Below are 12,644 nucleotides of genomic sequence, written 5' to 3'. Positions count from 1 at the left end.
TAGCTAGTAAAAAATATTCAGTAAAAAAAAAGCTTGTAAAAATAAAACACTTAAGAGTTAAAACTGTTTTAGTGACAAAATAAAGAATAGATTATTTAAATAATAAAAATTAAATAAAATATGAGTACAGTCAAAAAAGGGCATACAAATTGAATTTGGGTGCTGAGAACGAATTATAAAGACCAAATCACATATTTAATTTGGTTCTTTATTTTTTACAAAATTTATTTTAATTTTTAATGTTTTAAAAAAGGATCAAAATAATTCTTTTGTCTATTTTAAACTAACACCTTAATGATTTTAAAAATTTGATAGCTAAAAATCATTGCAAAATACAACATTTTCCCTTCATCTTTCTCCTTTTTTTCTTCTGTCTCCTTTATCCTTTCGATTTTTCACTAGACAACACATCGCCAACAGAGGTTCCAAAAGCTTTTATGCATTGAACCTGAGCGCATCGTTTTCAACTTCATCCTCGCCATCGACAAACCCTTCTCCAACATAGTGCTTCAACACATCGTCTTCAAGTTCTTCCTTGTCGGCAACCCCTTTTCTGTTGCAGTGCTTCAGTGCATCGTCCTCAACTTCATTGTGCTGTAAGAGATTCACTCCTTTCTCGAACTTCATTGTGCGTGGTGTGTTGCCTAGTGAAGAATCGGAAAGAGGAAGAAAAAGGGAGAAGAAAAAAAAAAACATTTTATGGCCGTTTTAGCTATCAAATTTTTAAAATCATTAGTGGTATTAGTTTAAAACACACGGAAGAATAATTTTGGTCATCTTTTACAATATAAATAATTAAAATAAATTTTTTTAAAAAATAAAAAACTAAACTAAACAAAAAATAATAAAATACAAGACTAAATAGATGATTTAACCGATTATAAATAAGGTTGGTTTGTTTGTGGAAGGTGCGGTAGAATATGGCGGGAACGGGAATGGGAAGAGGAAGCGATTCGCAGAAACAACTGTTGGGCCTTATCCGTAATTTCGCTGCTGAGAAATCTCAAGGAGGTATTCACTCATTTCATTGCTTCCAATTTTCCATTAGAAGGAAGAGCAATGCTTCATGATATTCATTTTGTTTGAAAATTTGAAAATTGAAATTGAAATTGAAATTTGAAGAACGAAGAGTGGTGAATCTGAGAAAGCAAATCGAGAAGCTTAAATCTGAGCTGAGCGAGGCCAATGCGGAGCTTGAAAATGCGAAGCGCTGCAAAGAACTCGTCGAACAGGATCTTAAAGGCTTCGAAGTTCAATTGATGTTGACTGAATCTTCCGCTCAAACGCTAGAGGTTACACTCTTTCTCATCTCAGTAATCTCACTCACTTTCTTTAATAGAATTCAATTCAATTGAACACACATTGATGCAGGCGAGAGTATCTCTAATTCAAGACCACATCTCTGCCGTCGGATCCGATTTGGAAACTCTCAAGGTGATTCTCACTCACTCTCGCCGTCGGATTTCAAATGTTTTGCTCTTGTTTATAACTTGTCATCGTCGGACCTGTTTGTAATTGTATGTTGTGTTGTCCTTTCATGACCAAAGAGTGAAGAAGCAGATTTGCGGTAACACATCTTTCGCCACTCTCCTGTGCTCGTTTCCACCATTTTTCAAGTTAAATTGATTGTTTGCTTCAATAGATTTCCATGTGTGTTTGCAGTGAGCAATTCTTCCACAACATGCTTCATATGAATGGCAAGATAAGGTTCATCGCGTTAGTTAATCGAAATATTGTTGTGCATTGGTGAAATGTACTATAATTGCTACAAATATTGTTACTGATCCCTCAGTAAATGCAGGAAATTTCAAGAGAGCATTATTACTTGCGACATTGATTCAACAGCTTCCACAGGTTCTGTTATTCTTTTGACTGTTATAGTCTTTTCTTTATATGTAAAAAAATAAAAGAAAGAAAAAGAAAAAACGAGGACATGAGAAGTGCAGAACTTGAGGATTCTTGTGTTGTAGCCTTGTGGGAGGAGATTAGTTTTTAGTTACTTTGTTTTGCTTCCTTCTCACAAAACAAGAAGAAGCAGATTGTATTTCCTGCTACTCATTTTAGTGACCTCAGCCAGTAGTCTCATTTTTTAATCACTTTCTGCTCATCTTTTGGTACATGTTTGTATTACTATCTCAATACAAAAGATATGGATATAGTAAACATTAAATAAGATTTTATTCCACTCCTAATAGAAAATTTTAATTCGCTTAAGTTTTATAGGTAATATTGTTATTAGAGAATGAAAAGCAGGATTGATTAAATTTAACAGCAGTGAGAGAACCCATTGAAAATTATTTGTTGTTTAGCGTTAATGTCCTCTATTTAGGTGCTGTATATTTGTCATTAATAATTAGATTTGGAAAAACACATAAAATTATAAGTATGAAATATAAAATTTAAGATAAATATTTATGATTTTATTAAAATAAGTAGGCATATTTATTTATCCTCACATCAAAATAAATTAGAAATTCAAACACATAAAATTATAAGTATGAAATATAAAATTTAAGAAAAACACATTTGACTTTATGAAAATGAAAGTGTGCATGCGTTCACTCTGACAAAAGAGTAGGTACACTGATAATTTGGAAGTACTAAAAATACAAATTAATGACAAAATATATATATTTATCCATGTTTATTGACACAAAAGATATTGAGAAATGCAAGTTTAACCGTCTTAATTCTTAAACATGGTTCGAATAAATGCATATTGATTCCTTAAAAGCTTATCATTTAATAATTATGCTTTAAATCAAGTATCTATTGGTCTCATTCTTTCATGTTTTTCATACAATCAATTTTTATATGGAATTTTTTACTAGATAGCAGATGGCACAATAATCTATATATATTTAATGAATAACTAAATTAGTCACGTTAATATTTATTACAGAATTTTGATGCATAATCGTCGATCAGACTTGATAAAATTTAATGGACCTAATTATATTAAACTTCACCGTTAAATATATACACCATGAAATAATAATCCTAATTTGTCCGTTGGAATAAAAATGAACTAAAATTTCACATCAAATAAAAATGTAAAGATTCAACATTATATAAATAAAGATAAAATACATATATTTGAATCTTAAATTTTTTTAGTTAAAATACATATATTTGAATCCTAATTTAGTTAAAATATGATATTAAATTTATTTATATAATTGTTTATAGTTCATTAATGAAAATTTATCGAATGTTTAGTTCCATCTTATTAGATAGAAATTAATATTTTTTTTCTATTAAAATTGTTATATAATTTCCTATTTTATTTCCTTTTCTTTTCACTCAATAATAGATATGTAAATTAGTTAAAGATTAAGAGATAAGTAAGAATATAATTAAAAGATACCGGTAAATTTGCCCCCCCGCCCCCCATCAATTTATAAAAGTTAATAAATTACCTTTAATTCTCAAATCAATTTATAATCAAGCAATTAGTCTATCTATTCTCTTACTCTAAAAGCAATGCTAGTCGAACAACAAGCCAAGTTTTGTATAACCCATTTTCTGCCCATTTTTCCACTCCTCATTTTAGTATATTAGACTCGTATGTAGACAGTGCATGTGACACATTGGTTAGCCAGGGACTAGCTTTCCTTTTCGCTATGTTAAAAAACTAAATTAAAGGTAATTTATTAACTTTTATAAATTCACTTAATAATCTTGCATACGCATATCAAATTAAGTTTTAACCCGCCCAAGTCTACAATACAGTCACAATGTGATTGCATTTTTTATGAATTTTATTTATTGATATAAATTGCTAATCTTAGACACAAATTGTACTAAAGATTAGATAAATAAAATCAATAACAAAAATAAGAGGTTGCAGATTAAATTATGTAATAGAACACACACAAGCACCAAATGCCTCAGGACATAAAAGTTGGCTGGCAGTAAGATACAGCAACAGTCATGATTATGTAGTGATGATATTAATAAAGACTCTGTCGTTTTATCATGAAAGGGAAAGTTTACGCTCTGTTTTCAAACACATTTATAGTATTTGATATAATTTATACATGTCCAATGCACAAGTTGGAAAATGATGTAATTCAAATTTGGGAAAAGACTAATTAAATAATGATTATTGATGTACAGCCACGTTATTATTTACTTAGTCATAGTTGGTTAATAAAAAAACAAGGTAAATTTAGGCTTAATTATTGATTTCATCCTTAAATTATTTTAAATAATTCAATTTAATCCTTAAATTTTAAAATGATTCAATTTAAATTTAAATATCAAATTGATAATTAAGTCTAAATAATATTCATTTTTCTTATAAATATTTAAATTAAGTTGTCTTTAAGAATTATGTTTTTTTACAGACATCATACATGAAAGAAAAGTATATTATAATTTAATATTTTTAGAAATATTTTCTTGTATGAAAATTATTGATAATTAATTTTGTAGAATTTACATGATATATATTATTACTGTAAAATATTTTTGCACATATTTAGTAAAAAAATATTTTATCATCACATTATATTAATGAACAAAATCTTCCAAACTCTCTAGATTCTAGTTGAAAAAACTTTCTCGTTCAATTGTTTAAGATAATTATTCTAATTTATATATATATATATATATATATATATATATATAAAGTAATCAGTAAAATAATTTTATATTAATAGTATATTTTAATTAAATTTAATTTAGATACATTATTAATGTAAAAGGTTTATATTATTAGTCAATGAAATAACACTATAATGGGGCTTTTAAAATAGTAACCAGTGAATGATTTTTAATATAATAATTGATGATTGATTAACATAATAAAAAATATTATGATATCAGAATTCTAATTAAATTCTATTAAAATTGACTTATCAAGCTTTTGTATATTTTAATTGTTTATTTCTAGTTCAAGATAAAACTAACTAATTTTAATTTAAGAATAAATACTTATTTTTATCAATTTTAATAAATAAGTGATTGTTTTATTCCCAAACATACACTAATTATTTATGTGTCAAGTGTTAAATAAATAAAAAATACCTATTGATATGTAGAGTTTTTACTTTTTGCTAAGACAAAGGCACATAAATTTTTTATTTTTTGCTAAAACATGTATTTTTTTTTTTTAGAGACTTTAAAAAAATGTTTTTTCATTAACTATACGGCCACTTATAATATTTTGGTTGCTAAAAGTAAAACAGTCCAACCGAGGAACAAAGAAAGTAATTTTTAAAATAGGAATTATTTTTTGAGGATTTTCAATTAGAATGTTGGGTTCGTATTTTAAAATAAAATAAAATAAGTATTGAAAAGAAAAACTTTGTCACCTTGTAATTTTGGTTGCACTCAAATCTGAATATTTAAAATGAAAATTTGTCACCTTCTAAAACATAGGCTGAGCATATTTTTTTCCTTAAATTATTTGGAGCCGAATACAGTCAATGTGACCGGCGTTGCTGTAACAATTCAATGAGTTACATGGGGTGATTTAGAATTATCACGCTATTTATCGTCTTAATTAATAATTATGTAATATATAAATAATTTAATATTTTAAATTGATTAAGAATTTTTAAATTAAAAGATAATACAATTAATTTTTGTTAAATAATTATTAAGTATATCTTTAATTTAAAAAATAAATATATAATTATTTACCTAGCATATAATTATTAATTGAAATCATAAATAATGAATCAACCTAATAATTTATTGGAGAGAGAAGCATAGATTTCAAATACAACAAAGCGCGTGCAAACTTGTGATGTATTTGTACGTAGAAAAAAAAAAGATTTCAAATTCAACAAAAATTAAATGCAATATGAAATTCATCAAAAACAATGGCATATTCTTCTTCTGCAATATAGGAAAAAAACAAATGAAACAGCTGACTCATCTCCACACAATCTAGAAGGTTATGTCAGAAGGAATTGACTTTTGACTTTTCCTTTCCTGTTACGTTATCTTATAACTGCAATTGCAAACTTGTTGCTATCCATTATAAGATAGCTTTCAGAGAAATGGTACAATAGTTGACAATGAGCTAGACTTGAGAGTGAAAGGTGCATGAAGATTTGATAAGTTCAATAGTTGACAAATCGCTGAATGAGAAGGATACAAACAGGGAAGCAAGACACCCATGACTATGATGAAGCCACGTGCCTATAACTTAAGATTGATGACAGAAAATAAATTCTTGTGTTATAACCTTAAACATTATGTAAACTGATACAAATATGGCTTCAACTCAAGTGTTTATTACTACTGTGGTGTTTTTCTTGGGACTCCTATCAGGTGATATTTATTCATATACTTGTCTTTTGTTTTTGGTTGTTAAAAAAAACTTATTTTGAAGATTTCTATTATAAAAAAAACTTCATATCACTTTAAGGAGTAAATCTCAAAGGAATAGGAATGATTGATGGCAAAGACCTTTTCGTCAAAACAATAAGATTAAAAGTCAAAGATTCTTTTGTTTAGAGGAGCGAAGACGTCTAGGAGCGTAAAGGCAAAGACCTTTTCGTTTTAATTTCTATGAAGTTTCCTGTGGCTAAAAAAATGACATTGACAATGACAAAATCTGAGAGTTGCCTTTGCTTGGGTTTCGCATGAATGCCAAGTAGTAATAAATGTCGAAAAGGTCTTTGCCTTTCTGCTCCTAGACGTCTTCGCTCCGCTACACAAAAAAATCTTTATAAATACCCCCCCCTCTTCCTACATTCATCTTATTGTCTGTATAAATACCCCCCCCTCTTCCTACATTCATCTTATTGTCTGTTTAATTTCATCAAATATGGCTTTTACTACTGTGGTGTTTTTCTTGGGATTCCTATCAGGTGATATTTATTCATATACTTGTCTTTTGTTTTGGGTTGTTAAAAAAAAAATATTTTGAAGATTTCTATTATAAGTGTTGATACTGCAAGTTTTTTTTTATTAAATCATATTATTTATCATAATAAATAATTTTGTTTCTCTATTCTCTAGGTTCGTACGGAGCGACATTAATGGTCACCAACAAGTGCAGCTACACAGTTTGGCCTGCCATTTTATCTGCTGCCAGAAGCTTGCCGGTCCACACCCCGGGCTTGGTTCTCCAACCAGGGGACACCAACACCATCCAAGTGCCTCCAACCTGGTCCGGCAGACTCTGGGGCCGGACCCTCTGCTCCTACAACATCACCGGAAGTTTCACGTGCGTCACTGGTGATTGCATCTCCTCCACTGTAGAATGTGGCGGCGCCACCGCACCAGTCACTCTGGCAGAGTTCACTCTAAATGGCACTGGCGGGCTGGATTACTTCGACGTGAGCCTCGTGGACGGTTTCAACCTCCCCCTGGTGGTGGAACCGCGGAGCGCAATAGGAGCCGAAAACTGTAGGGCGACTGGTTGCCGGAGGAACTTGAACAAAAAGTGTCCGGTGGAGCTGCAGGTGATAAAAGAGGGCGAGAGCGTTGTGGGTTGCAAAAGCTCGTGCGAGGTTCATGAGCCATGCAGCAATAATTCCAACTTGTTTTCACACTTTTTAAAAACTAGATGCCCTGATGCTTATCACAATGCCTCTTTCACTTGTGTCTCTGCCGATTTTACCATTACTTTCTGCCCCGCTTTCTCCAAGAGGTACTTTTAATTTCTTAATAAATACTACTCCCTGTTTTATTATAATTATCTTGTCATGTTCATTCATTATATTTTTTTAGAATATTAATGATGAATAACAAAATTTATAAACGTTAATTTTATAAATTTATTATTTGTTTTGTCAGTATAAATGGATGGATGAGTCTTTTTTTTAACCTTGGTTTAAGTCGATCGTTGAATTATAAAAACCGGCAAAATGAGTCTAAGCCTTAAAATGATTTTAAATGTATTAATATAGATTTAGATATTATTATCCCCCTTTTTAAAGGCAAAGAAAAAGAAACTTATTAGCCCTTTCCAACAGTACAAATGAGTGTAGTGTTGTCTACTAAATCAAAACAGTTCACATCTAATCACACACATAAACACAAAAAAAGGTTCACATTTGTTATAATTTGACGTTAAAATTCCACAATTAAAGTTCACGCCGGGAATTAATTAATTTAATTTAATACTTTATACTTGTGTTAATTAATTAACTAGTATGTTGATCCGTACAAGTGAACAGGTCATAATGATTTTTATACATTTTCATTATTTTTTTGTATTCTTAATTTTAGTAACAGAAAAAATCATCATAATTAATAAAAATTGCCTAGTTTTTATTAATATAAAAAAAAATCCAAAGGCAAACTCTCATCTTGAGCATTAATTTGGTGTTAATTTGTTGGATTTGGGTGTTTGAATTTTTCATGCAGAAAATTTCCAGCTGGGGTGGTGGAACGCTCATCCCACTACGTCCTCTTGCTCCTGATGAAGATACTCATACCTATTGTGTTCTCAGTTTCTATTTTAAGTTGTTGCGCATGCAACATATGGTATCGCTCACCAAATAGAGAATGCAGAATCAACATGTTCTTCGGAAGAGCTAAAGCTAAAACCCACGATCCCCAACAAAATACTGCCAATAGTATTGTTGAGATGGTTGATGGGCATTAGAGTATGGCCAAGGTTTTCTTATTGCCCTTACTTTTCCTGAATTAGTTTTTGGTTTTACTTGTTGCCTGAATTAGTTTCTTGTTGCCCATCTATATTTCTCTCCCACATATTTCTTGTTGCCCATATATTCATGGTCCATTTACGTGTATTTTTTATTTTTTATTTGTTATATTTTATATTGCTTTTACTTTCAATTGAGAAACTCAGAATGTACCTTTGAAGCAAACATACATTTACAAGTATCTATTATTCTTTTTTTTTTCTCTCTATCTCTGTTCCAGTTTTTCCTTATAATTTCAACATAATTTTGATGAAATGATGTCAGCATAATTTCATTTATCTCACTGTCCTGTACATAGAGAAGCCAAACATACCTCAAAACGTCTTAAGAGAGTAGCCAGGACAACTATCCATTCCTTAAACTTAACAGAGCACATATGAGATAGGAGAAAGTCAGCATCCAAACGGCTCTGTAATGTTCCCATTGGAAGCTGATAACAAAAAATAGCATTCAATAATGGAGCAAAATGAAACAAGCCTAAAGAAAATATCAGCATAAATCTAGACAAGCTCCTGAAATATCATGAGATCTTTTGGAGCATAATTGATCAATTTTATCAAGTTATAGCAAAAAACCAACCTAATAAACCCATATCTAAACAATAAAATGGGTGCCAAAATACTAGGACACAGAATTTCAAAGGATATAGTTTGAGCGTTATTTATTCTTTAAATTCAGTCCAAGGAAACACTCTGAATAAAAATGAAAATCTGAATAGAAAAATACCAAGGAAACACTACTATACTACCGTTTTCATTAGAAGTGGGATAAGATTGACATTCTTTTAAACAGAATAATAATAATAATAATAATAATAATAATAATAATTATTTTAATTTGAACTGATATTGGCTCAGCCACATTTAGGGTTCACCCAATTTTGCCATTCCTCTTTGTTTTACTTTTTGTTTTCCCATTCAAAAGATTCTGCATATCCTTATCATGAATGAATGTTTAGTCAAACAGTAATTCTTATTGCTACATTCTTGTTATTGATTTGGCAACTAAAAAGTTACAATTTTTATTTTAAAAAAATCTTATATGGGTCTAAATTAGATTTTCTTCTAGAAAACACTTTTTTTACAGTTTGTAGAAAACACTTAAAATATCATAAATATATAATAATTTAAGCACATTATTCAACTAATTAACTGTTCTAGATACTACCTAATATAAATATTATATTTAAAAAGCGAGAGAGTGATTTGTTTTGTATAACTCTCGTTGGAGAAAAGAAATTGAACCTATATTATATATTATTATTATTGATAATTTAGATAAAATATATTACTGACAAAGCTGAAAGAAGAAAATAACAAGAAAGGAAAATATCCCTACCAAATCTTGGCAAGAACCGCACCAGAGGACCCAAAAAAAATAGATAACGGAAAGGAAAATACCATGATCTCTTGTATAAGATATATTGCTTGACCAGCTCCCCAGCAAGCTCGTACAATGATTCATCAAGTGTTGCCTGTGTAAGTTTGATAACCACATTATTGATCTAACTGGAGTTAATTAAATCAAATGTAAAAAAAAAAGGACTAAATATACATCATGTAATGATGTAAACAAAATTCAAGGCAATAAAACCTCCAAACACAAAAAGCTGAAGATACTTACGTTTGCAGCCAATCTCCTGTGTCTGTCCGGGTACTCCTTGTACCATTTCTCTGAAAGCTATCTTATTTGGTTGATAAAAATAAAAGAAGTCCATGCTTATTCCCAACAGTAAGTAAACAACAAATAACACCCAAAAAAGCACATCAATAAAACAGCATAGATATCCTAACTTGTGGTTCATTTGGGCATTTTATCAAGCATGTAATGGGCAAGGAGACCTGGAGGTACAAGCTACTGTTGATTCAGTTGCTGCATTTGCACATGAATTTAATTAAGATTAAACATAATAATTTTTGTAGAGGGAAGTATTCTATGTTGGAGCTTGAGTGCTTCACTGTACTTCACACACACACGAAGATGAAGAGAGAGAGAGAGTTTGTTACAACTGAATAACAGAAAAATTGAATCAGTGTGCGCCCATTTATTCATTACTTATATACTCAATACATGTGTCACTCATGTATGAGTCTGCAATAGGGAAAGTCAAAAAATACAATTGGAGAAAAAAGCGAACTAGCTTATACACCTTTATTTAACACACCCCCTTAAGCTAGTCTCTAATATAAAGCAAATAACAACAAAACTTCAGCTAAACAAATTCATTACAGTCAACAACATTCAGAATGTTCCTCAGCTTCTTAAAAGTTTCTCTCTTCACTGCCTTGGTGAAGATATCTGCTACCTGCATATCAGTTCTGCAATAGCTCAGCTTCAATCTCCCTTTGGTGACTTGATCTCTCAAGAAATGATAACGAGTCTCTATGTGTTTGGATCTGCCATGTGCTACTGGATATTTGGCCAAGCTAATTGCAGATTTGTTGTCCACAAATAGCTCCACAACACTTTCCTTTTTTATCATTAGTTCCTGCATCAAATTATCCAACCAGATGGCCTGACAAGCTCCCATTGAAGCTGCAATATATTCAGCTTCACATGAGGACAATGCCACAACAGATTCCTTCTTTGAACTCCAGGAAATGGGACCTGATCCAAGTAGAAATACAGAGCCAGCAGTGCTCTTTCTATCAGTTTTATCACCACCCCAATCTGCATCAGTGAAACCATAGAGACCTTTCTCATTTTCTCTGCATTTACTAGGTAGAAGAATTCCATATGTCATAGTGTCTTTGACATATCTTAGAATTCGTTTTGCAGCAGCAAGATGAGATGTTCTAGGTCTGTCCATAACTCTGCTAATCAGACCTACACTGAAAGCAATATCAGGTCTGGTGTTGCAGAGATATCTCAGTGCCCCAACCACCTGTCTAAACTCAGTAGCATCAACTTCTGGCTCATCAACATTTTTATCAAGCCATAATCCTGCTTCTGCTGGTGTTGCAGCACCATTACAGTGTTGCATGTTGAATCTCTTCAGTACATCAGAAGCATACTTTTTCTATGACAGTAGCACACCATCACTAGTATTTTGAAATTCAATTCCTAGAAAGTAGGATATCTCTCCTAGGTCTGTCATTTCAAAAGTACTCATCATTTTCCTTTTAAATTCAGTTACCTTAGTTTCATTGTTTCCAGTAACCAACAAATCATCAACATAGAGGCATAGTATTACTATATCACCACCCCCTGACTTCACATACACTCCATGCTCAGAAATACATCTCACATACCCCATGTTGATTAAACTCTTATCTATCTTTTTGTTCCAAGCTCGTGGAGCTTGTTTCAAGCCATACAAGGCTTTTCTCAATTTCAGTACCTTTTTCTCACTTCCTTGTTTCACAAAACCTGCTGGTTGCTCAACATAAACTTCCTCTTCCAATTCTCCATTTAAGAAGGCAGATTTTACATCAAGTTGATGTACTTTCCACCTCTGCATACTAGCATGAGCTACCACAACTCTCACAGTTTCAATCCTTGCAACAGGTGCAAAAACTTCCTCATAATCAACACCATGTCTTTGGAGGAATCCTCTAGCTACTAACCGTGCTTTGTACTTCACCACTTCACCTTTAGGATTAACTTTCACTTTATACACCCATTTCACACCTATTGCTTTCTTTCCTTTTGGTAATTCAACCAATTCCCAAGTCAAGTTCTTCTCTATGGATCTGAGTTCCTCTTTCATAGCTTCTAGCCACTTAGAGTTTTTCATTGCTTCCTGCAAAGTTACTGGTTCTGTTTCAGCAAGTAGTGCAAAGTGCACTAAATCACCTTCATCATCAATTGCACCATCAGGCATTATCTCATAGTCATTTAACCTTGCAGGAACCTGCCTTTGTCTCAATGATCTTCTTGGCATCTCAGGACTACCACCTTCATCATCATTATCTTCAACTGGCCCTGTTTCACCCTCAATGTCTGACTCAGTTTCACCAGCAGGCACATCAAACAGATTTTGTTCTACACCAGTAGAACTCTCTCCCTTTT

At 31.4% G+C, this 12,644-nt stretch overlaps 2 protein-coding genes across 2 annotated transcripts; both read left to right on the top strand.

Moving 5' to 3' along the window:
- The first annotated feature begins 919 nt into the window (after positions 1-919).
- On the top strand, positions 920-1,965 carry LOC114409766. Its single transcript, XM_028373350.1, has 6 exons — positions 920-1,011; positions 1,123-1,292; positions 1,372-1,434; positions 1,548-1,567; positions 1,663-1,707; positions 1,802-1,965. Exons 1-6 carry the CDS (start codon positions 921-923, stop codon positions 1,905-1,907), a joined length of 495 nt encoding a protein of 164 aa, XP_028229151.1. The 5' UTR covers position 920; the 3' UTR covers positions 1,908-1,965.
- Positions 1,966-6,026: 4,061 nt separating this feature from the next.
- On the top strand, positions 6,027-8,834 carry LOC114409765 (thaumatin-like protein 1). The gene is made up of 3 exons (XM_028373348.1): positions 6,027-6,285; positions 6,979-7,612; positions 8,332-8,834. Exons 1-3 carry the CDS (start codon positions 6,228-6,230, stop codon positions 8,570-8,572), a joined length of 933 nt encoding a protein of 310 aa, XP_028229149.1. The 5' UTR covers positions 6,027-6,227; the 3' UTR covers positions 8,573-8,834.
- The last annotated feature ends 3,810 nt before the right edge of the window (positions 8,835-12,644 follow it).

The sequence above is a fragment of the Glycine soja genome, chromosome 4 (assembly GCF_004193775.1).
Source record: "Glycine soja cultivar W05 chromosome 4, ASM419377v2, whole genome shotgun sequence".
Taxonomy (NCBI): Eukaryota; Viridiplantae; Streptophyta; class Magnoliopsida; order Fabales; family Fabaceae; genus Glycine; species Glycine soja.
The sequence above is the reverse complement of the archived record's forward strand: the minus strand, read 5'-3'. Positions and strand labels throughout refer to the sequence as shown.